The following is a 24,274-nucleotide window of genomic DNA, read 5'->3' as shown; positions in this document are numbered from 1 at the left end:
GATCATTGTGAACTAGGTTTTAAAATATGCCCTGAACTATCTGCAGTTGTTTTTCTGAAAAGAAATGTGTGTAGGGAAATTTAATATTTGGTATGAAATACATTATGACAACTCTTTATATGCTTTACAAATTTATTCAAAGGATATGTACTGTAGCTTACATGACTAACAGCTGGCATAAACACTCTGAGCAGGAGAAAACCAATTCAGATTCAGACTCTATGATGTTTGCAGCTATAGCTGGGTGTCATCAGATGTGTTGTTAAATTCCTTGAGCAATGCCGGGTCCATGTACGGTAAACTTATTTAATTCATGTTGTGCATTTAATTCACCTGACATTTAAGTTCTGTTGTTTCTGTATAGGACTGTACTGTGCAAAGAGACAGTGGTTTTGGTGACCATTTGTTTTATGAATCAGTTCAGAAATATAGTGGATTGTCTGGTGAAATATCAATTAATGATTTTGAATTGGGTAAGGAAAGAGGAAAGAAAGTGACAGCCCCAGATTCATGAAAAATAATGGGTTTTATTACTATTTAATATTAAATACCCACCCCTAGAAGGAAAAGAAGGTCAGCAGTTAGATTTCTGTACATGTACCACCTAAAGCATCTTCTCCATAATTTGTTTCCATTCATTAAAAAATACCCAGAGCTTGGAGCCTTTAGCTAAAAATAAAGTATTATTAGCTATTAGCAAAAGAAAGTGTGTGTTGCATGTAAATAAACAGAAGGCATGCATTATTACTGATCTTTAAATGAGTCTGAAATAGAAGATGTGATTTTGAGCCAAGATCGTTAATCCAGTGATTAACTATTCACATTTCTGGAATGCCATTGTAAATCCAAAAGTATGACAATTAAATCCAGTTCCATTTGATGTTTAGCTCTAGCTGGTTTAATGAACCTTCTAAATGTATGGGTTTGGTATTGATCTTACCTCACTACTGATCAATATTCCAGGAAAGATACATTACTTGTTTTTCAGGTTTTATTACGGTTTGAAAAGTAGGGCAAGAAGGATTCACAAGGCACTTAACCTTGGAAACTATAGACTTTAATTTCTATTTTAGAAATGCAATCAAACCTTCAGCCTTTCAAAACTGAAAATGCAAAATCACCATGCAATTTTAAGATTGACACAAAACAGTTAAATGTATTGATCTGCATTTTCCTAGTATTTGATTTCCTACTGCATTTATATCATTAGACATACTATGCAGCCTGAAACACAGCTTCTGAAGACTGAAAAGCTGAACAAATGAAGTGTCACACTATATCTCATTTATTTGGCATTAAACCCATTGTAGCAAGTCCTTTGCTCACTTCCTGTAGAACACACTAAGTAGCAAGCGGTTAACATGTAAACATTTTATCTTAAGAAATTACAATAACAACAAAGAAATACCCAGAAGAAAATAACTGTAAAAGTAATGCAAATATATTTAATAGGCTTATGGAGAGTTACATAAAGTACAAAAGTACATCTTAATTCTGTACTAAGTGTATGATTTATACAGACTCTAATGGGAACCAAAGAAATTGGGAAAGACCGCACTTTTTCTTGCAAAATATTTCTTTAAGGCCACAAAAATTAAAATTAAAGTTAATTCAATTCCAAAACTACTGATCCTTTGACAAATCAAAAAGTGATACAGAAACAATGAATACTGGGATGTAAAAAGTGTATTGCTTTTATTCTGTAATATATTTATTATATATTTATTCATGATAGTCACTACATTCTGCATATAGCGTATTTTCCAATTAGGTAAGTCTCAACCATTGCCAAGGTATCCTTTGTGAATTCCTTGAATGTTTTTCTACAGTATTTCTTTATTCTTCAAATCTGAGTCTAAAACATCCATTTCGAACCCCTTCTTGCAATTCAGGGTTGATGGGCAATGGGTGCAAGGCAGGTAACATCCTGGACACGACGCCAGTCCACACAGACACAGACACAGACACAGACATGCACTCACTTGCATCTAGGGCCAATTTTCCCAGAAACCAATTAATGTACTACTACTTCTTTGGGCTGTGGAAAGAAACCAGAGTACCTGGAGGAAACCCACATGAACAAGGAGAGTCCACCATTGAACCCAGGCCCCAGCACTGTGAGGCAGCAACGCTAACCAATGCACTAACATGCTGCCCATATGTCTTAAATATATAGTTCAAAACCTGGTAAATTGTATTGCATTGTTATGGCCATTGGGTATTTTCTGTTAAATGACACACAAACTCTTACAGAATAAAAATAAGAGTAAAAGTGAAAATTCCATTCACTTACCTTCAGTGAAATCAGAGGTTGTATACACATGCCGGCGTTGTGTTTTGTCTTCATCCTCAGGAGTGTTGAGGGCCTCCAGTGCTTTCTCCAGGGTCTCAGTCAGTTCGTCCCGCTTGTCCTTGCGTATCGGCTTCTCCTCTGGGTGCCGTGTGAGTCCAGTCTCTAGCTGGTAGACTTTCTGCAGGGTGAAGCTCTCAAAGGGCACCATGGCATATTCACTGGCAAGCTTGGTGCCAGAGTGCACCTCTGCTCGATTCAGCTGGGTCCTTAGGAACTCTTGGAGGTCAGTGTGGCTCCTTTCTCCCATGCCATCAAGCAGCCCTGCCACTGGGCCAGCCCCAGCTCGCTCCAAAGATCCCTGCACATTCTTCAGTTGCTCGCTACGCTCCTGAAGAGCCTCTTTTAACTGGGAGATTTGTTTCTTCAGACTGCTGATGTAGTGCCGGTGCTGCTCTTCCCTCTCCTGCAGCAGAGCCTGGTAACCTTCATTGCCCGTGGGTCCATTTGCCCTGGACAGGGTGACCTGGTTCTCATCTGCGCGTGGGCTGCAAGCCAACACATAGATGAGGGAGAAGCAACAGCACAGGAGCACTAGAAGGAGCACCACTCGAGAAACCCAGGCCAGCAGCCCCCTCCGCAGCATCATACTTCCAGAGGCTACATCAGATGTCTGGAACTCTGTGAAGCTGCTGCTCAAAATACCAGTTTATCCTGGATCCAGTTGAATGCTTGAATCTCTTTAATCTTCCTTGGTGCTAACAGTGAAGTACAATTACATCAGCTACCTGTTGGTTTTGTCAATTTACATTCAATACTTTACACACTGTCTGTCTTAATTAATTCAATTTTAGGTACATAGTGGCACTATGCATACCACAGCTTTTCAAGCAACACACTCAAGCTTACTTTGTTTGCTCCACTATCAGAGAGGACTGTCAAATGTTGCTGTGTCTTTAATGCATCTGAAATACAGGTATGTACTGAATTAATTCTCTTGGCAGGTCAGGGGCACATGCTGGAGCAAATATTCTGTCTTTAAGATCAAATAGTTCCACAGATATCCCAAAGGACCCATCAGCATCAACTCCAATGAAGAATCTCTTCAGTTTTTAGTCTCTTAACAATCTAGTCAGACATCAAGTCATTTTGTTTTCTTGAAACTGTTTTGCATTCTGTCTGAAAAGTCCCATATGTAAATTTAATCAATATATATTTTATTATAAGAAGCATGTAGCATTAGAAAAAGATGTAATGAAGAAATTGATTGTTACTGTTTGCACAACATGCATCTGACATAATCTGCCACAAACAGTATGTTTGTATGTGGATGTTCATTTTTTAGATTCTGTCATCTGTCAATTAGTACAACTGAATGAAATAAAACTCTACATCACAACCGAATCCTCATACAGCCTTTCCAGTTTGAATAAAAAATGCTGAAAGCTTTTGCTTTATATTTGTTCTTTTTCCTGTTACAGTACATATGTGGTTAAACATTGGGTTCATCTGATAATGGTCAAAATATTTTTCAGTTTGACAGTTACACATGTTGCAAGAATGTCCGATTGATTATAGTAGAATTGCTCTATTAAATACATCCATTGAAAGAAAAGAAATTCTATAATATACTGTAACGTGCACAATTAAAATGAATTTCCAGTGTCTGGGGGCTTGTCTAGATGGTTGACCAGCTCTTTAACACCTGTTTTTTTATCTGAGTGTTAACTAGCAGGCCCCAAAATATGAATCCAGTGTAATCCACCTTTGTTTGGCAGCAGAGGTTTAACAAATGTAGGCTTTTCAAACTGTGATGATAGGGAGTTCAGCTCCTGTGTTAGAACATGACTTGTAGATCAGTTGTTCAGTCTTCGGTCGCTGGGGAGAAATGAGAGAGAGGTACATTAAGATCTGTTCAGCAATGTATATTTTGGAGTGTTTAGGAGAGTTCTATGTATAAAGAAAGGTGTAAAGTATTACAATACCATCATGCAATTATATGCCACCATTTAGGGAATCCTGTCCATAGTCATCTGTTGAAATGACCCAAGATAGCAACATATGGATCATAAAGCTCAACTTGTGCTCCAAGAGAACATCTAAAATCAGAGGGTGCATACACATAACAACATTGTAAATTCAACCCAAGGGGAGTTGAGGGTCTCCTGTTCTTTCTTCAGTGTCTCAGTCAGTTAATTCTGCCTATCCTTGCCTTCTCCTCTTGGTACCATGTGAGTTTAATTGGTAGACTTTCTGCAGGGTGAAGCTCTCACAGGGCACCATGGCATATTCACTGCCAGCTTGGTGCCAGAGTGCTGAGCCCATAGGAACTCTTGGAGGTCAGTGTGGCTCCTTTCTTACCTCATCAAGCAACCCTGCCACTGGGCCAGCCCCAGCCCCAGTTTGCTCCACAGATTCCTGCACAATCTATAGTTGCTTGCTGCACTCCTGAAGAGCCTCTTTTACCTGGGAGATTTGTTTCTTGACTTCTGATATAGTGCTGATTCAAGTGAGTGCCTTTAGTGTCTGAACCACTTTAGCTCTATGCACTCTGAAATGGGTACCCAACAAATATAGTACTCCAACAGCTATAATCATCAAAATGATTTATTTCCTTTGGTTTTCAAGTTGACATCTATGTTTTTTCTGTTTGTCATCTATGTTTTTATCTACTGTTTGTACTGACAGGGTATGTGGGTAGCTCCTCTTTTCCTATTGGCATACATTACCAAGGATACACAGCAGCCATATCACCCTGCAGCTCTCAACTGGTTACCCACAGAAGCTAAGCAGGGTTGAACCTGGTCAGTGCCTGGATTGGAGAACTCCTGGGAAGCTATGGTTGCTGCAGGAAGAGGTGTTACTGGGACCAGCGGGGGGTGCCCACCCTGCAGTATGTGTGGGTCCTAATGCCCCAGTATAGTGGTGCGGACAATATACTGTAGTGTGCTCCATCTTTTGGATGAGACATTAAACTGAGGTTCTGACTCTCAGCGGTCATCAAAGATCTCCGGGCATTTCTCGCTAAGAGTAGGGAGTTATCCTGGTGTTTGGGCCAAATTTCCCTCCCCAGCCTTTACCGTGACCTCCATATTGTCCCCATGTATGATTGGCTTGCTCTTGCCCTGCATTGATCTGGCACCCCATCCAGGGTGTACCCTGCCTTGCGCTAGTTGCTTGCCGGGTAGGCTCCAGGTCCCCATGACACTGTATGGTATAAAGTGGTTTGGTAAATGATATGACCAAGGTTACAGTTATTGTCCTTGTTAGCTTGAACAGGAACATCCTGTTACTTGTAACAAAACATTTTTGTTGGTCAGCACAAAATTATTGTCCTAATTATTTTACCAATAGAAGTTGTTGTTGGTACAATTTCAATGATGAATTTGTGTATGACGTTTAAAATATGCTCTAATTAAAATATTCTGGAAAAATCTGAAAAAATGAATTAGTAAATATATAATTTAATTATATACAGCATCTTATGGAGCAGAAATATATGTTCAGGCTTTTTGCAGTATTGTTACAGATATTGATGTGCACTGTTTAAATATCTGAATATCGGCAATGGAAAAAGATGCTTTATGTACAGTACACAGTTCTTTCTCCTGCACTCAAATAGGATCACCTACACAGCATTTGTAGCACAGGTGAGAAAAATAATCTATGTGAATGAATCCTTTTAAATGTGGACTTGTTGAGTCTTATGCTTTTCTCACAATGTAAGGCCTCAACAACAATTAAAAAAGGTTAGTGCTTCAGTATGACAAAAGACCACAATAATATAACTTCATGTTCGCAGGCACTTGAAGAACAGAACAGATGAATCTCCATTATGAAAATAATGCTGGCTGACTGAAATTCATGCAACTTCATGCAACAGTCAAATGTGAGACTTTCCTTGGGGAATCCCAGTCATGATTGCTTAACAATATAACCCAGCCTCAGGTATTGTAAATTATGTCTGCACTACAGTATCTAATCTGGACATCAAACCAGAGTTGACTTACTGTAAGAGCCACCTTGAATCAATTGTTTCATAACTATTAAGAGTGAATTTTGGAAAAGTGAATGTCATATGTTAAATAGAATCTTCTTTTGGCAAAAGCAGAAGGAGACTTCTTTCTAAGAGAATGCTGAGGTGAAGAAGTGAAAAACAGAAATCTATTTTTTATTTAGTGCATTAATCCCTCTGCAAGTGAACTCTAAAAACCAAACAGCAATCCACATATTAAATGAATTGTGATGTAGGTTTACAAGGGAACATTTCTAGAAGTTTATATGAAGAAGAGATATTAATACAATTTGTATTTTATGTAAAGTGGTTCTAAACATTCTACTGTTGATGGAATATCAGTGACCAATCTAATTGCAGGATATATTTTGTATTTCAATTGCTTTTCTATATATCCATTGAAGTACAATTGTAAATAGTTAAAAACAGTCAGGTTCATCACTCTATAATATTTACAACAGTTTAACATATTAGTAAACCATCTAGTTTATCTATCCCTATCTTTTCCACCAAGAATCATAATCTATTCATCTTAACATGAAGAGTCAAACAACTCCTTGCCTCATCATGTTAACAAGCTGAAGTTCCCTGCAACATAAACACACAAAAATTCAAACATACTGTATGAACGGTAGTGGGTCCAAGGTTCTTTCGTGTACATTTCTGTAACACTGGGGTAGTCGTTTGTTAGTAAATGCCAGATGGTCCATAAAAAACATACCTCCCAGTTAGGTTATATGTTTACTGTTTTGACCTTTAACATCTTAAAATAACTAGTTTTGAAATCTGTCACCTGTAATATACAAAACTCTAGAAACCTACAATGAGATTGTAGCTTCATTCCCAAAAAAAGGAATTATAGTTACTAGTTTTAAAGGCATTGCATTTTAAACATTATGAAAGTATTCTTACTTTAAATTGCAAGACCCTTCAGACATCATTTCTTATATTTCCCTGCCTGAAATGAATTTAAACTCATGACTATATTCTAAACGTTTTTCCTAGATTTTGAAATGTACTTCAATGCATTTCCAAATGCATATCAATGTATGTTCCAGTCATTTGTCAATACTGCAATTTATGCTGTATCTACAATATGTTTCCATTATGTTTACTTAGATTTTACTTGTTATGTAACATAAGTGCAGTTGAACTCTTTACAGATAGTTTACAGTTTTTATCTGTTGTTTTTTATCTTTGAATCTGTATTTATATAGATGCTGATGTGAAGAAAGAAATATGCAGAAAGCAAAAAATATATATCTACAGTACACAACACATCTACCTAAAGGAGTGTCAACTGTTCATGTGTCAGACTCATTTTTCTGCCATTGAAGAGAACAGTGTTAAAACTGTTCTGCGAATATATTAAGACCCTGAAAAAATAACTTAGAGATGTATAGCTCTCCTTGTACAGAAAGAACAGCCTCACTGTAGTAAACCCAAACTCATGGGCAGGGTGTGTGGGTTTTATTGCTACTCTGAAGGAGTGTGTGTTTGTGTGCCTCTGTACACTCACCCACACAATTGGTCCTTTTATAGAACTAGTGGAGTTTTATTTTAGTGAAAGGAACAGTTATGTTACTAGTGAATATTGAACTACTGTACATCTTAACAGCCTGGACAGAATTGAACACTTCATTCCAAAAGAAAAAAGGTAGCCTATGTTAAATCAAGATTCAACAACTGTTTATTATTAGAAAGCCAAAAAAAGTTAAATAACCTCCATTTAAACCCTGAAGAAAGATAGAAGACCCATTTAGAAAATGTATGGGACAGGCAACTGTAGAACTATTGCATGTGCCAAAGCCCTGGTTACTTGTACAGTATGTAGCACAATCATAAAGGCCAACATAGATTTTCACTTTTTAAGTCATTCCACGTCTGCCAAAGATCGATATACAATATATCCTGAGAGTATTTACCTATCATGCATCTTGCATATTTCTAAAAGGAGGTATTGGTCTATACTGTTATATTGTATCCTTCCATATACAGTGCCTTGCGAAAGTATTCGGCCCCCTTGAACTTTTCAACCTTTTGCCACATTTCAGGCTTCAAACATAAAGATATAATTTTTTTATTTTATGTGAAGAATCACCAACAAGTGGGACACAATTGTGAAGTGGAACGAAATCTATTGGATTTTTGAAACTTTTTTAACTAATAAAAAAATGAAAAGTGGGGCGTGCAAAATTATTCGGCCCCTTTACTTTCAGTGCAGCAAACTCACTCCAGAAGTTCAGCGAGGATCTCTGAATGATCCAATGTTGTCCTAAATGACTGATGGTGATAAATAGAATCCACCTGTGTGTAATCAAGTCTCTGTATAAATGCACCTGCTCTGTGATAGTCTCAAGGTTCTGTTGAAAGCGCAGAGAGCATCATGAAGACCAAGGAACACACCAGGCAGGTCCGTAATACTGTTGTGGAGAAGTTTAAAGCCGGATTTGGATACAAAAAGATTTCCCAAGCTTCAAACATCCCAAGGAGCACTGTGCAAGCGATCATCTTGAAATGGAAGGAGTATCAGACCACTGCAAATCTACCAAGACCTGGCCGTCCCTCTAAACTTTCAGCTCAGACAAGGAGAAGACTGATCAGAGATGCAGCCAAGAGGCCCATGATCACTCTGGATGAACTGCAGAGAACTACAGCTGAGGTGGGAGAGTCTGTCCATAGGACAACAATCAGTCTTACACTGCACAAATCTGGCCTTTATGGAAGAGTGGCAAGAAGAAAGCCATTTCTCAAAGATATCCATAAAAAGTCTCGTCTAAAGTTTGCCACAAGCCACCTGGGAGACACCCCAAACATGTGGAAGAAGGTGCTCTGGTCAGAGGAAACCAAAATCGAACTTTTTGGCCACAATGCAAAACGATATGTTTGGCGTAAAAGCAACACAGCTCATCACCCTCAACACACCATCCCCACTGTCAAACATGGTGGTGGCAGCATCATGGTTTGGGCCTGCTTTTCTTCAGCAGGGACAGGGAAGATGGTTAAAATTGAGGGGAAGATGGATGCAGCCAAATACAGGACCATTCTGGATGAAAACCTGTTGGAGTCTGCAAAAGACCTGAAACTGGGACGGAGATTTATCTTCCAACAAGACAATGATCCCAAACATACAGCAAAATCTACAAAGGAATGGTTCACAAATAAACGTATCCAGGTGTTTGAATGGCCAAGTCAAAGTCCAGACCTGAATCCAATCGAGAATCTGTGGAAAGAGCTGAAAACTGCTGTTCACAAACGCTCTCCATCCAACCTCACTGAGCTCGAGCTGTTTTGCAAGGAAGAATGGGCAAGAATTTCAGTCTCTCGATGTGCAAAACTGATAGAGACATACCCCAAGCGACTTGCAGCTGTAATCGCAGCAAAAGGTGGCTCTACAAAGTATTAACGCAAGGGGGCCGAATAATTTTGCACGCCCCACTTTTCATTTTTTTTAAGTTGAAATTAGTTAAATTAGTTAAAAAATTAGTTAAAAAAAATTAGTTAAAAAAGTTTCAAAAATCCAATAGATTTCGTTCCACTTCACAATTGTGTCCCACTTGTAGGTGATTCTTCACATAAAATAAAAAATGTATATCTTTATGTTTGAAGCCTGAAATGTGGCAAAAGGTTGAAAAGTTCAAGGGGGCCGAATACTTTCGCAAGGCACTGTAGAGACAGGTTTCTCCAAGTCCAGGTTCTCCACTTATTTATTAACTTAGATATGAATAAAGAAGGAAAAAAATTCAATTTATTTGTGATTTTTTTAAACTTTAGAGAAATACATGAAAGTTCACTGCAATAATGAAAAAAAGTGTAAATATGCATTGCAAACACTATTTTATAGTTATTAGCAATATTTTGATTATTTTATTTACATTTAACCAGCTCCAAAATGTTCAGAGTGCCAGGTTACTTATTACTTATCAAAAATGTGCACTTACAGTTATGGATAAAAGTTGACACATCAATAAGGCAGGGCAGAGTCTCCAAAAATCCTGGTGACTCAAGAATTTTCTTTTTCAAGGAAGTCTTTAGTTTTAACATTGTGAAGAGAAGCCACACCAGAGATGGATTCAAGTAACATTATTTTTAGAATAGTTTCGTTGGGAAATGGATTTAATTTAAAATTACATTGATCATAACATCTACAGACAGCAGCTATTGCAGATATAAAATGTACCAAAAATTGGAGAACTTGATTGGTATGATGATGGTATGAGTAACCCGTACGCTTTCTCATCAATGAAAAATTTGGTCTAAGATCAATTCATATTTGGTTCACAGAATAATGACATTAAATAAATTGTGTGAAGAGAAATCAAAGCCATTTTGAAAGAAAAACTTATATTTTGTACCAAGAACTGCAACATAAGATGTTACCTGGATTTATTATAAAGACCAAGCAGACGTATATGAAACAGAAAGGTTCACTGACTCAGAAAACAAAATCCAGGTACAGTCATTAGATAGAGGGGTCATGGCCATATTTCTTATTGGACTCTGAAGAACCTCTAGCTGATTACATTCCTCACAAAAGCAACATAATGTGGACTCTGTTACTACATGAAAATAAAGATATCACATCACTGAAAATAGCTAGATGATTCATTTTTCACTTCAATGCTCAAGGTCTTATTTAAAATGGGATATGAATGTATAGTTTTGAGGACATTAACACTAATCCAACAGGCCAGATGTAGTTTCAAGGTTTTTTTTTGTCTTTGATTATCATATAATCATCTAGAGTGAGAACCATGACATTTAAACAGAGGGAATACATACAATAATAAAAAAACTTGGCATATTAATGTGAAGTCAATTATTTAAGAGCTAAAAATGTGAAAGTACAGTACGTGAAAGGGTAGATAACTGTCAAATGTTTGACTCATGGGACTTAAAATCAATAAAATGAAAAAAATTCCTTTGTACCATAAAAATGCATTTATTAAACACACACAGTGTATGATGTCCATTGTCACAGACATTTTGTTATTTATGTGTTCCAGTTTTCCTCAGGCAATCCTAGTAACTTTTGAGTACCATTAAGCTTTAATAATTTGATGTTTGAGTGAACCAATGCCCTTAGAAAGCTTCAAATAGTAATTCAGCAGAGGAAGCTGAAAATCTACAGAGCCAGGGGATATCCTCAGCAGACCATTCCCCTTTCAACTCCAAAACAGAGCTAATTAAAGCTTGTTATTTTTACTGACCAAATAGCATTTCCCTATTAATAGCATTATTTTCATTAGACTTCCCATTGTCTGTTTCCTTTTTTCGAGTGTTTTTTCCAGGTCACTGACGCTTTAAGATGCTGACAAAATCGCTCCTGGGTCTGACCTGGAAATGCTCAAGTGTGTTTACGTCTTTTTGTGGCACATCATGGAAATGCTTTGAAAAGGATCTGCCTGCACTCCTGCCATTACAAGGGTGAAAGTCTGAGTGGAAGGGAGTGTGCTCTTTGTTAGCAAAGGTAATGAGATGCAGCTAAAGAGATTAAGCTAGCCCCAGGTGTTAGACTGAGCTGTTATAAAGAAGGGGGAAAAGAATACGGCTGAATACCTCAAAGCTCTTTTGATCCCAGATCATTTACATTTAGCGCTGCTGACTCAGGGGGTATGCTTCTTTATTACTCTACTTTCAATAGACCATAAAATATACTGTACTTAACTAAATCAAATGGTATAGCAATGTAAATATAATTTTAAAATTATTTGGAAATCTTTTTTTTTCTCATTTAGCTCTTTTAGTGTGATCACTAAGAACAGTCTACTGTGGATACTAAAAACAGTGTACTGCTGGATCAGATTTAGCTAAACGACTCCAGAAGTGAAGTCAGATCTTGACTTCACCTTCAAATTGCGAAAACCTCTAAATTGAGTGACTTGTTGCATTAATATTCTCTGGTGGTCTAGGGAAGAACAACCAAGAGGACACTTCTCACACTGTATTCTAAAATGCTTATCTGACAAATATTGTCCTAATTATCAAGAGACTTGGCACCAGCTGTAATGTTTTTGACTTTCTTTTTCTTCTTTTTGTTATGTTACTGATTAAAATGTCTGTCCAGTCAAGTTTCATGCATTGTGTACAGGGAGTAGGGAACTGATCCACTCAGTACAAGGTCAGGGATAATGAGGTGAGGAGAACAGCTGTCTTTGGGAAAGAGGAAAATTAGCTTAAATAGTCAGGCTTACCATGCTTGTCTTTGGGAGGTGGGAAAAAATTGGAACATTGAAACGTGAGACGTTGGGTTAAGCAAGCGCCTCAGGCCAGAATCGAACCTTAAGCAGCAGTGTTAAATGACACATCACAGTGCTGCCTACTGACTGAGGTGATCCATTTAAATTCCCATCCAGATTCATTTCTGGACAAACTGAGCTACACAGTAGCAGTTGTAACACTCCCTATAGTATGTACAGTATATATTTGTTTGAAGCATTTCTTGGCCTGGATAGAGTAAGAACCAACACATCCTGAAGTTTACTTAAGAGTATTTTTCACTGCTCTTGAGGGAGTTTTAACAGTACAAACATATTTCTCAGTTGACCACTTACATATAACACCCCATTCAATGTAATAAAGATTTGTAAATTTGTTTCAGAATTTAGAAAGAGACCTTGTCTTCAGCAACAGTGACTAATCAGTAAGATGAGTGAAGAAATAGTATTCTGTGTCCTCACTATCTCACTGTGGATATACAGTACAGTAGCTATCGTTTAGGAGGATTTGGCTTGTCTACAGAGATCTGTACTGACATACAGAAGACATGATGGATGGATGAATACACTCATTCATTTATTTCCTTTTTTTAAATTTTTATAATGTTAGCATGCCCAAAGGGGTTGGGCAGCCAGTTGAGCCAGTGGACCCCTAGAGATTTTTTTTCTCCTTACAGAGGCGTTTTTGGTTTCCCTCCTCCGTTGTCTTCAGGTCTTCTGTTCTGTATTCACAAAATATATTGTTACTTGCATTGTTAAGCGCCTTGGGGCACCCTTGTTGTGAAAGGTGCTATATAAAAATAAATTGAATTGAATTGAACATAACAGGAACAGGTATCTGAAGGATGACCTGAAGCCTCTCATCCAAACTAGCCATATACTGTAGTACCTTCCCACCAGTGATGAAGCTACTGCTCACACTGCATATTCTTTCCTCTGGATCTTTGTAGGGGACTGTGGCAGCTGGTACTGGCATCTTGCAGTCTGAATTTTCATGTAATGCTTTATTAATTGGGTTTCATACTTTATTGAAGTTTGTAATTTTCCCTAAAAGCATGTTTGACCTAAGGCAATGATGAGAAATTTCTTTGACATCTCTGGCTTCATCAAAGTATTAGGAGAAATAAACTATATACATGTGCAGCTATGGTAAATTATCCAGCTCATCATGAGTATTTATATATAGAACCAGGAAAAACACCTGTTCTTTGAATATGCAGGTGGAATATGACTTAAACAGAATAATTCTAATTGTGACGTTTGGGGAATCTGGGCACAACTCATGTATTCCTGGAGAACAGCCACATTTTTAACCATGTGAGAGAAGAGAAATATGGATCGCCTAACTACTCCAAAACAAATGATTACATTCAGCTTCACTGCTAGTGCCAGCTGGTGGTCCAGAGATGGATTAATTATTACTGAACAATGTGGCTGGAGTAGTACAGTACCACTATACAGTACATGTCAGGTTAACCTTGATTTATCTCTGAAGGACTTGGCTCAAATGCTGGCAAGCCTAACTAAGATTTTGCACCAGTATATGAAGGCACAGTGGTGCAGTTCTTTTGGTAAATTTGGCAAATGCTCTACTTGAAATCTCTCAATCCAGTTCGAGGTAGCTGAGCTGTATTTCTTTAAAGACAAATTATTCCAGCTGGAATAGGAATAGCATGCAGATGTGTTTTGGCTCCTTTCTGTGTTCTTTTTTTGGTTTTCATTGGGTTTGACACTCACACGGTAAACCATCACCTGTGTCCAATCAACAGTCCCACTGAGAAGGTGATTAAGTGCTAATGCCACAAAAACACTAGAGTAAGTCATGGTCAGTGAAGCTAAGTAACACTAAGACATTTAACAGTACCCAAAAATTATGTACGTAAATGTATCTAAAAACGTATAATTAGAGTTAAAAGCTCATTATATCCTCTTCTTATTAACATATTTTCTATAAGTATATAGGATGCAGTGTTCTTTACATCACAGCTGCAGTCAGTAAGTTGTATGTTTCCACTCTACTGGCATATTTCTCATTCAGCCACTTAATTCTCCATAAGAGAATTATTGACTTATTGACAGCATTTACCACTATTTAAATTTGACACATTTTTTTCTTTCTAAATGAAAACTAAATATAAATTATATACAGGAACAAGTAATAGGTTTATTCCATGCTGAAAAAAAAGAAGAAAACACAATGTTTCGGCCGTGGAGCCTTCTTCAGGTATGAGCTCACAAGCTCACACCTGAAGCAGCTACCTACCTGAACTACTGTACATTATATACATACTTGCAAATATTAGGTGAAATGTGGCGGTTGGGAAGTCGTGAAAAACTTGTAGAAAAATCGCTTCTTTTGTCTATTTTTTAAAGCCAACAGTATGGATAAGGAGAACAGAATATGATTTTGGAATGTAGTTTACTAGTATTACCCATCTGGGCATGATCTGTTTTTCTCTCACCCTGACCCAACTCACCAGAGGCACTGTAAGAATAAGTGAATATAGGAATTCATAAATCCTTGAAAGAAATTTCACAGACCCAAAGTGGGTGATAAATGATGTGGAGATAAAGACTTTCATCTTTGATTCAATAATAAACAAAGTGTATTTATTCATAAACCATTTGTGAGACATTGTTAAGCCATTGTTTATATTTAAAAACTACTCAGATTTTGGTAATGCCCAGAATTGGTAAACACGGTTAATGAAAAATTTAATTCAAATCAAGTTTATAGAAAAGTTTAATAAATTATGTCCATAAACTTAACTTTACTAACAATCTAAAATAAAGTTTAACTGTAAACATTAACAGAGTAAATTAAATAGCAAATTCAGTTAAGGTATTCTTAAAATCATTCTACAAGAACAACTCTGGTTGTTTTATTCTGGTTATTCTTGCTGAACTTCCTTGGGTTAAAATCAACTAGGTTTTCCTATTTGATAGGCATTATGCTACAGCTTTCTCCAAATTGTATTTCCTTTCTGCGTAGTAGTTTAGAGTCCTGAATCTCTCAAATCAAACCTGTTTCTTTCAGAACATTTTTTACCTAAAATCTAATATCTCCTCAGGCAGTGAACATCTATAATTCATCATTCCTCAGGGAAAACTGGTGCCAAGTGATGGTCACCACAAACCAAGTTTTGAATAAGCAGCTACTACCCTTTCAATATCCCTTTCCCAGGTTATCTGATCATATTTCACCTTCCCTCATCCTATCAGCACCCAAGCAACATGTGCTTGGCAGGCAGACTGCACGCCTTTCTTGCAAAATAGAAGAACCTGTTTCTTTTTTAAAGAAAGCAAACCAAACAATTTCCATTTCTGACCATATGACAGACAGAGAATGCTCACATCTGGACCAATGTCTGACTCATTCTTTGGCTTTGAATCACCATCTGTCTACAGAGAACAATACAACCATGCTCCAACAACAAATATGCATAGTAAAGGTCACAAGTGAACTATAAAAACACACTGATTCATTTGTTTATTGAATCATTCAATGCTCCTGAGAAGGTGGGATATTTAGCTACCCCTTTTTGATCTTTCATGCAACACTACAGAAAACTTTGTCAGTCTTCAGAGTGTTAAATTGTTAAATTTATCCCAAAGTTAAATTTATCATTAAATTGCTGATCCTTGTTTAATCTTTAATAAAATAATACATATTGTTTTTAAACATGTACCATTTATGTTTTTTAATAATTAAATGGTATTTTATTCTTTCAAACATTTTTTGCAGCCTAAATGGAAATATAGAAACAAGTAATAGGCTTACTCCATGCTAAAAAAAAACAGAAGAAAGAAAACACAACTTTTCGGCCATGGAGCCTTCTTCAGGTGTGAGCAATGGAAATATTTCTTCATCAAGTAATGCCTTAGTTCAGGCAGAAGACTGAAGACTGGATTTTATTATTTTAATTTTACTAAATCCATACTGTATATCCAGAGAACAGCAAGGAAAGAATGCTAATGGTGCCACCAATCTTGGATAATAAATAATGATGTATGTTTGAATTTGTTATCTTCTAACCAGATACTACTTGCTTCCCTAACTTTTTCCATTTGCAGTGTTCTACCCTCCTGCCCAGAGATTGTGGCTGGTCAGGTAACCTCACTCTCAAAAAATGCTTTAAAGAGTTCTCCAGGTACTACCTGGAGCTACAGGAACCACAAGGACAATAGGAGTACCATAAGTCTAAGGAACTGGAAAATTCCACATTCATAGAAATACCTCAGATAATCAGAATTTATCTTGACAGTTCTACCTAACCACACATCACCAAACTAGCTTGTGACACTCAAAGACCTTGGAAAATATAATCAAGGCTTAAAAGCTTGAGGCAGCAGCTCCAGATGACATTATAATCACAAGTTCAAATCCCTGTCACTAAAATATAATTTACTAACTTTCACCTGTTCACCAAAGAAGAAGTCAACAATTAAATATTATCAGCATAGAAAAGGTACAAGTCTTTAGGGTACTAGAATGAAGTCAGGACTAATAAGTCCCCATGGGCTGATGACATCCTTCTAATTTTATTATAGATTTTCAGGCATCTTTTGTGGTGTAGTACCACAATGCAGGAGCAAGATTAGAAACTATAAATACAAAATGGGTAACACTGAGATATAAGAGGCTACTTATGAAAAGGACAGGTGTTTATGTTGAACATCATAAATATCTTCTGGATAATGCAGGGAGCGTTACAAATTTCAAACACAATGTTAGCTTCATTTACAATAGTAGGTATCACATATGGAAAAGACATTGACAAGCAGAACCATCTGAATCTTTTTTGTCTTGAATGAAGAACGATACAAGGGGACCTGATACAGGTATTGTTAAAAGGCACTGACAAAGTCAACCCAGACAAAGAACTGACATGAAAGTATATTTAAAAATGAGAAGAAAAATACAACTCTACTTCCATAAAAAACAATTTCATTTCTCACATGGTTTGGAAGGGAGTTCCAGAAATGTGGAGCAGTAGTAGCTGAGAGCCCTGAATCAGTCTGACTGGAAACAGACAGATCTCAATGATTGATTAGGTATGAACTTAATAGCTCCTGGAAGTATGAAGATTTTCATTTTTTTTCATATTATTTGCTACAGTACCTTTGAAAGATGAGTATAAACCAAGAACTTGGCTGTAGTATTTTGAAAATCCTGGAGCCTTTTGAGCTTGTTTTCAAGCATACCAGCATATATGAGCACTGCAAAAGAATAGAATAGAAAGAGGAAGAATCTGAACTATATCCAAACAGGGAGATACAATGGGCATAGAGACAAAAAGAGAATCCAGGAAAAAATAAGGGAAAAATCAAAGGTATCAAAGGTAGAGATTGGGGGAAAAAGCACTATACTGTACATTAAATGGAGCATTTAGACTGAAGAACTTAGCATACATAAACACTTTTATGGAATGTAATATTTAGATTTTCAGAAGACTTTTTGATGTCCCTTATAGTATATTCATTCTTAAATTGCATTCGGTAGGAATTTAAATACATGTTTTTATTTGGATTAAGAACAAGTTAAAGCATAGAAAAAGGGCAGAGATAAAGGGTGTACAGTATGTGTACAAATTGGTACTAAATGTAAAATACAAATTGTTTGACAAACATGTTGGTTACATTAGGTGAACACTGCACTGGTTTGGTCTTTCTGAAGCATTACAAAATCCAAAATAATTTCCAACAAGCAACAATCCCAAAACTTTTTTTGAATTGTTAAAAGTTGTAACTGTTGTTCATCACTATGCAAAAAATTGTATTTGTATACTGTACATGTGCGTTTTAAATGATGTAAGTGTAATTGTACTTGTGTTATTGTTCTTCAATCAATTTTCTAAACTGGTTTGTCCAGGATTGCGGGGGAAGCCGAAGCCTAAACCTGCAAGTGACGGTTGCAAGGCGGGATACACTCTGGCTGGGATGCCAGTCCATTGCTGGGCACACACAGACACAAACAAACACATATTAGGGCCAGTTTTACAGAATCCAGTTCATCTAGTCAGCATGTCAGTTTAATCACTCCAGCATGTCTTTGGACTGTGGGACAAAACTGGAGCACCTAGAGGAAATCCATGCAAACACAGGGACAACTTACAAACTCCCCACAGAGTTTGTAATTGAGACCAGCATCTTGGTGCTACTAGGCAGAAATGTTAATATTACTTTATTAACCCTTTACAATTTCTTGCATTAGGAATGATCTTTTCACATACTCCAGTTTGCTCTCCATGAGACACACAGATAGGGAGAGAGCCTGGGGTCAGAGCACAGGGTCTGCCATTGTACAGCACCCCTGGAGCAGTTGGGGTTAAAGGCCTTGCTCAGGAGCCCAATGGAGTAGGATTCCTCTGCCAGCTGCGGGATATGAACCAGCAACCTTCCAGCCATAGGCGCAGATCCTTAGCCACAGAGCCACCGCTCCACCCCAAGTTAACCCCTGTGCCATCTCGCTGCCCTTTTGTTTTTGTTTAATTGTATAATTGACACTGTATAGATGGGTAATTGTTTTGGTGCAATTTTGTATGTTGATTTTCTTTGAATTGGTAAGTGTAATTTATGTAATGGTGGGAGTTTAAGTCCTCTGATGCACTGACTTCCTGTCCAGGGTGCAGTCCTATTTTGTGCCATCTGTTTCTGACTTTGGGCTGTTACAAGAATAAGCAGATTTCCAGTGGACGATGAATGTTATGTTGGTATATTGTTAGACAAAATATATTATTCTCCTCCCCACAATTCTGTTTCCAGTCTTTATTAGAAAGCTACAATTCTGTATTTAAACACTAAAATACATTGTATACCAAAACTTTCCTTTATTTATTTCACATTTATTTCATTTATTACATGTCTCAGGAATACTGATTGGCTGCTATATTTACTAATGGAAAACATTAGATAAACATTAATTCATAACATCAGAGATGTAATGATTTAAATGGCACTACACTACTCAGTGTAAGACATAACTCAGTGAAAGAGAGGGACTACACTCTGAGCATGCTGCTATTAGAAATGTTACAACATGGAGCTACTAGGATACTTCCATTCACCATCAGTAACCTCCAACAGTGTTGCCAGCTGATACAAAGACACATGATCATTCCAGACCTACAGAACAGAATAAATTCAACTAAATGACTTCACCACCATTATCTGGTTATGTGATTCAGGCAGTACTGCACTAATAATGCCATAACAAAGTGGGTGACAACTCCAATGATATTGGCTGATGGACGTACAGTATTATTGTAATTAATAATATATCTTTGCTGCATTGGTAAGGATATACAGTACTACGGTCTGTACAAAGAACCAACACTAGTTTGTTGACCGGACGAACATTTTTGTGGTCTGTAAGCAAAGCATGTTCCAGTCTCACATTTTGTGAGATGGTGTTCACACTAATGATGTAAATATGAGGAAAAGTAGCCAGAGAAATATATCTATTCCACATGTGACTCAAACTTTCATGTCAATACATATGCAGTGATTTAGACTATATTTAACATTTACGGTTTATCGAAAGGAATCCAAATGTTTGCTATTTTAGTCAAGGCTGCATAATCTACAAACATGGACTATATGACATGCAGCCAAATAAGACTATGAATATATGTCAATGATCCACAAAGCCTAGAGTCCAGGTTAAGACCTAGAAAACAAGCCAGTGAGTCAGTTCAAATTAGCACCGTGGCTGAAGAAAGATCCAGTGCAAAAGAGAGAATAACTGTCAAAACAATAACTCTGTCTATCATGATGCGATGTGGAGGTAACTGGAAACTTGAACCAGACACAAATGCAGGCTGTCAGCTCCTCCACGGGAGACTACTTAATATTTTACCAAGAGAGCTGAGGGCTGTGTTTTGAAGGCTGTGACGGGGGGTCAGGTTTACACTAATAGAGAGAATGATTTAAGTGCAATGGCTAGTTAGGCCAAATGACCTGAATACCCAGCTAGCAATTTGGCACGTACTGTCAGAAATACCAACATGCAGTGTTAGCCACATGAATTCAGCAGATAGACAAGCATACAGATAAGTAAACAGGCAACCAATGACAGAATTGTTCAAGAAAAGAGCTAAAGGAAGTTAAAATCCCATATATTTTACAGGAAAATCTTGAATAAAGAAAGAAATGTTATTTAGCAAATTTAATCACACCTTTTCTTATTATTTTTCTGTACTGTGGAAAGGTACCAATCTAAGCAGTTATTGTCACTCCCAAGTCAACAAAAAAGCCAGAGGATATATGTTATATATAAAGTATATTTTATTGATTTGCAGCTTGCAGGACTGTTAATCTCTTAATTCCCATTCAGAAAGAATTTTATCTAAAGACAGAACTCTGATCACTCTGATAGCTTGTCTTGAGATTTGCTCTAAAAGCAGCATGTCTCCTCAGTTACTATAAGTCAAGACTAACCTAGAGTGTTGAGCAATTAGATGTCCTTTGGGAAGAATTTGTCGTCCTTTCTCACCAGAAAATGGCCTTCAAATACTGTTCGCAGACATTGTTACAGCACTTGCTTTTAATTTATTTATATCCAAGGCATCTTGAAAAAAACTTGGCAAGTTGAGGGAGGGGAGATGGATAAAATTTCCTCTGCCAATATCTTTAGTCCTTAATCACAATTGACAGTTTTGCAGAGACAGGAATATCTCATTCTGTACAACAGGCTTTGATGTGTACACATTTAGTCAGGAAAATCAGTTTGTATGTACACAAATCTTTAAAAACATGCTACTGTATGGTTAAAATACAGTCTAAAGATGGCTGTTTAGCAGTTAATAGATTGTGGAAATGTTGAAGCTTAAGAAATTAAATTCTAATCACACTCCCAATGCTGTAGACATTAAGCATATTTTACAAAATATATCCTATCTAAGAAAAACATCTTAGACAGATTTTTTGTGTCTCTAAATATGCTTTATATATACACATGGATGTTGATACATAATATTTTAAGTGTCCTAAATAATGTGTGTAAAATCCATTGGTATCTCTGACTAAACTATTTACTGTATATGTAGTTTAAATATGCAAACAGATAAAAGGCATTTCAAAAAACATTTTGCTGATTTCTAAGACATACAGGTATTCACCTTTTAACTCCAATCTTACACCATTAATTTAGAATTTAAACTAAGTCTCAGTTATACCTTTTCTATTAGCTGTCTATATCCATTTTATACAAATTGTTTTCTAGCAGTTCTGAATTTGGATGGCAACTTTAAAATGTAAGGCTGTTTTCCTAGCTGCATAAGTTTGAAGATAATAAGATATAGAGGCTTAAAATAAAACAGGACAAGGAGTGTATTTATACAGAAGCTGGCATAAGAACAACGATTACATGCATTCATGTTGTGTCCCAGGATCAGCCACAACAACCCCACAGTCCTGCAAGACTGCTCACCCAGTCACACACTACATGCTCTGCTTACCTCAAGAAAATCCTTCTCAGGCATTCCTCTTACACAAAATAAGGAAGCCTAACATCTCCTTTCGATTCTCAATTCCTTTTCCTTCACAGGATTAATTCCACTGTGGAGTGTCAGTAAAGTACCTTCCCATGCCCATAGCAAAGCAAGCTCTCCACTTTTTAATTGCCATTTCGCTCCCTGAGTTTGACGAGAGAGTGCCCCAGACTGAGCAAGCATACTGATCTCTGTAACTGTATCTTCTGTGGAGGCTCGGAGAGCCTGGCTCCTCCCACTGCTACTATAAAGACTGAGTTGTTACCTGAAAGCGCCTCTCTGTTAGCCTCACAGACATCTCTGTTTGCATAGGAAATACTGTACCACACTTTCTCAAGTCTTGTCCTGTCTCAAAAAGAAATGTGTATTTTTCTCTGGTAAACCACTTTAAATTCTTTTTAATGTCTGTAATGTAATGTCAGTTTCAGAATATAACTCTTAATGTCCTTTTCTAATTTCTTAATAAAATTGAGTTAGTCTTCTGTATTATTGTCATTGATTTTAGTTCTAGTAATTTAGTCATTTGTATACTTCTTGCCCTTGCTATACAGTATATTCCATTTGGTAAACAGTTTAGATCTCCCTGATACAAAGAGATAAAAAAATACTAAGAAGAGCTATTTTAAAAATGTCAAGTGTAGTAACATTATGTTTATTATAACATTATTTCTAAATAACATTGCATTTGTTATCTTGAATAGTTTGAGTATGATATGGAACATTTCCAGATATGAAAAGAAGCTTTGTTTTCAGCATATTTTGCTATATAGAATACAATAACTCATTGCTCTTTCAGTTACATCTTATATTCTTATGAATATTAACAATATTTTAGGAATGTGAAAATTTTACGTTTTTTAAGTTTTGTAATTGTAATAATTGTAGTATGGGACAAAATTGCTTCCAGTCTTTATGTGACTTTTAGTGGTGTAACTTTATGCTGCCAAATTCTGTTTTTTATTTTATTTTCAACTTTTGCCCTAAATAGACAGTCCACACGAAAAAAACTAAAACAATTTATGCATACAAATTTGGTTATTTTTAATATTAGAGTTGTGAGAAGGTTTTGGGATAAGATATACTGTACTGTAGAATATCATGGTATACTCAGATTTACTGGGATATGTATTTGTGAAAATCACAATGAACTCTTTGAGCCCTCATTAGCGTACAGTGATGATTGTCGCTCTTGGTTCTCAGGGTCTTCTGCTTTTCATTCTACTTGACTTCCTGATGGAATAAGCAAACCAGTTATGGTCTTAATTGTTCTTAATTGTAATGGCTTTCAAGTCAATAGGAGTTTACATTTCCTGTAAACCCTACAGAGATATGGCTGTCTATGCCCAGAGTTAGGATCACTAACTATATTTTGTTAAAAATATACTTAGTGGAAACAGTAGTGGTTGCAATTATGTTAATACATGAATACATAATACATACATTACATTATTACATTGTGTTGCTATGCCATTGATTCAAATATCACTTATTCCAACCATATGGAGACTGACATTTAAGATTCAAGGACAACACTCCCTTAGACATCTCAAATGCATAAAATGGCAATTCAATTTAGTTTTAGATTCTTTCACTTGCAACTTTCAATTGACTTAGTCACTCCTACTGTGTTTTGTATGGCTGTTGTATGAGACCCTTGCCAATGTCTTCGTTGGCTGTCAAAGCAAAATTATTGGACTAGCAGATTTGGAAATGTTTTCCAGGATTATGCATTCTTACTTTTTTTGTCACTTTCTTTCTAACAATAACAAAATGAAATTTACATACCTTTAATAGATGGTATAATTTCTTACCAAATATATGGTAGCCCCGTTGCCTACACAAATTCTAGATCTCACTCCAATTATGAAGACATTCTTTTGAGAAATGTTTTAACTTTGTTTTTTTCATATTACTGTGGAACGTGACATTTCCATCAATAAGACTGTTGCAAAAAACATTTGAAATAACATAATTCAATTATGACCTTAATTTGCAAACCATTCAAATATTGGAAAACATTGGCAAAAGTTTTTTTTTTAATTGTGCTCATAGGAGCAATATTTGAGCCATGTGTTTTTATGTACTATAGTGGTCATTTTCAGAATCGCATTCCTCTGCTCTGCAAGAGTCCCCCTGCTGTACAGTGAGTGTCAGGCTCAAAGAATCAGAATGAGAAGGGCATCTTAGAGCTCAACCCCATCATCTTTAAATTCAACAAAGATTAATACCCTTGTTTATTCCCCAGGAAATATGTTTCAAA

At 36.6% G+C, this 24,274-nt stretch overlaps 1 protein-coding gene across 2 annotated transcripts in view; it reads right to left on the bottom strand.

The window, feature by feature from the left end:
• Positions 1-22,202, bottom strand: part of csgalnact1a (chondroitin sulfate N-acetylgalactosaminyltransferase 1a) — a 60,737-nt gene extending 38,535 nt beyond the window's left edge. The window contains exons 1-2 of one of the 2 annotated variants that reach the window (XM_006627005.3): positions 21,982-22,202; positions 2,294-4,168 (exon numbers count right to left, since the gene is read on the bottom strand). In XM_006627005.3, coding sequence (XP_006627068.2) covers positions 2,294-2,939 — 646 coding nt within the window. In that variant the 5' untranslated portion in view covers positions 2,940-4,168; positions 21,982-22,202. Of the gene's footprint in view, positions 1-2,293; positions 4,169-17,645; positions 17,733-21,981 lie in introns of those variants that run through there. The other variant, XM_069187129.1, reaches the window with a different exon arrangement.
• Between the last annotated feature and the right edge of the window lie 2,072 nt (positions 22,203-24,274).

Source organism: Lepisosteus oculatus, chromosome 3 (assembly GCF_040954835.1).
Source record: "Lepisosteus oculatus isolate fLepOcu1 chromosome 3, fLepOcu1.hap2, whole genome shotgun sequence".
Classification (NCBI taxonomy): domain Eukaryota; kingdom Metazoa; phylum Chordata; class Actinopteri; order Semionotiformes; family Lepisosteidae; genus Lepisosteus; species Lepisosteus oculatus.
Note: the sequence above shows the minus strand (reverse complement) of the source record. Positions and strands in the feature narration are given on the sequence as shown.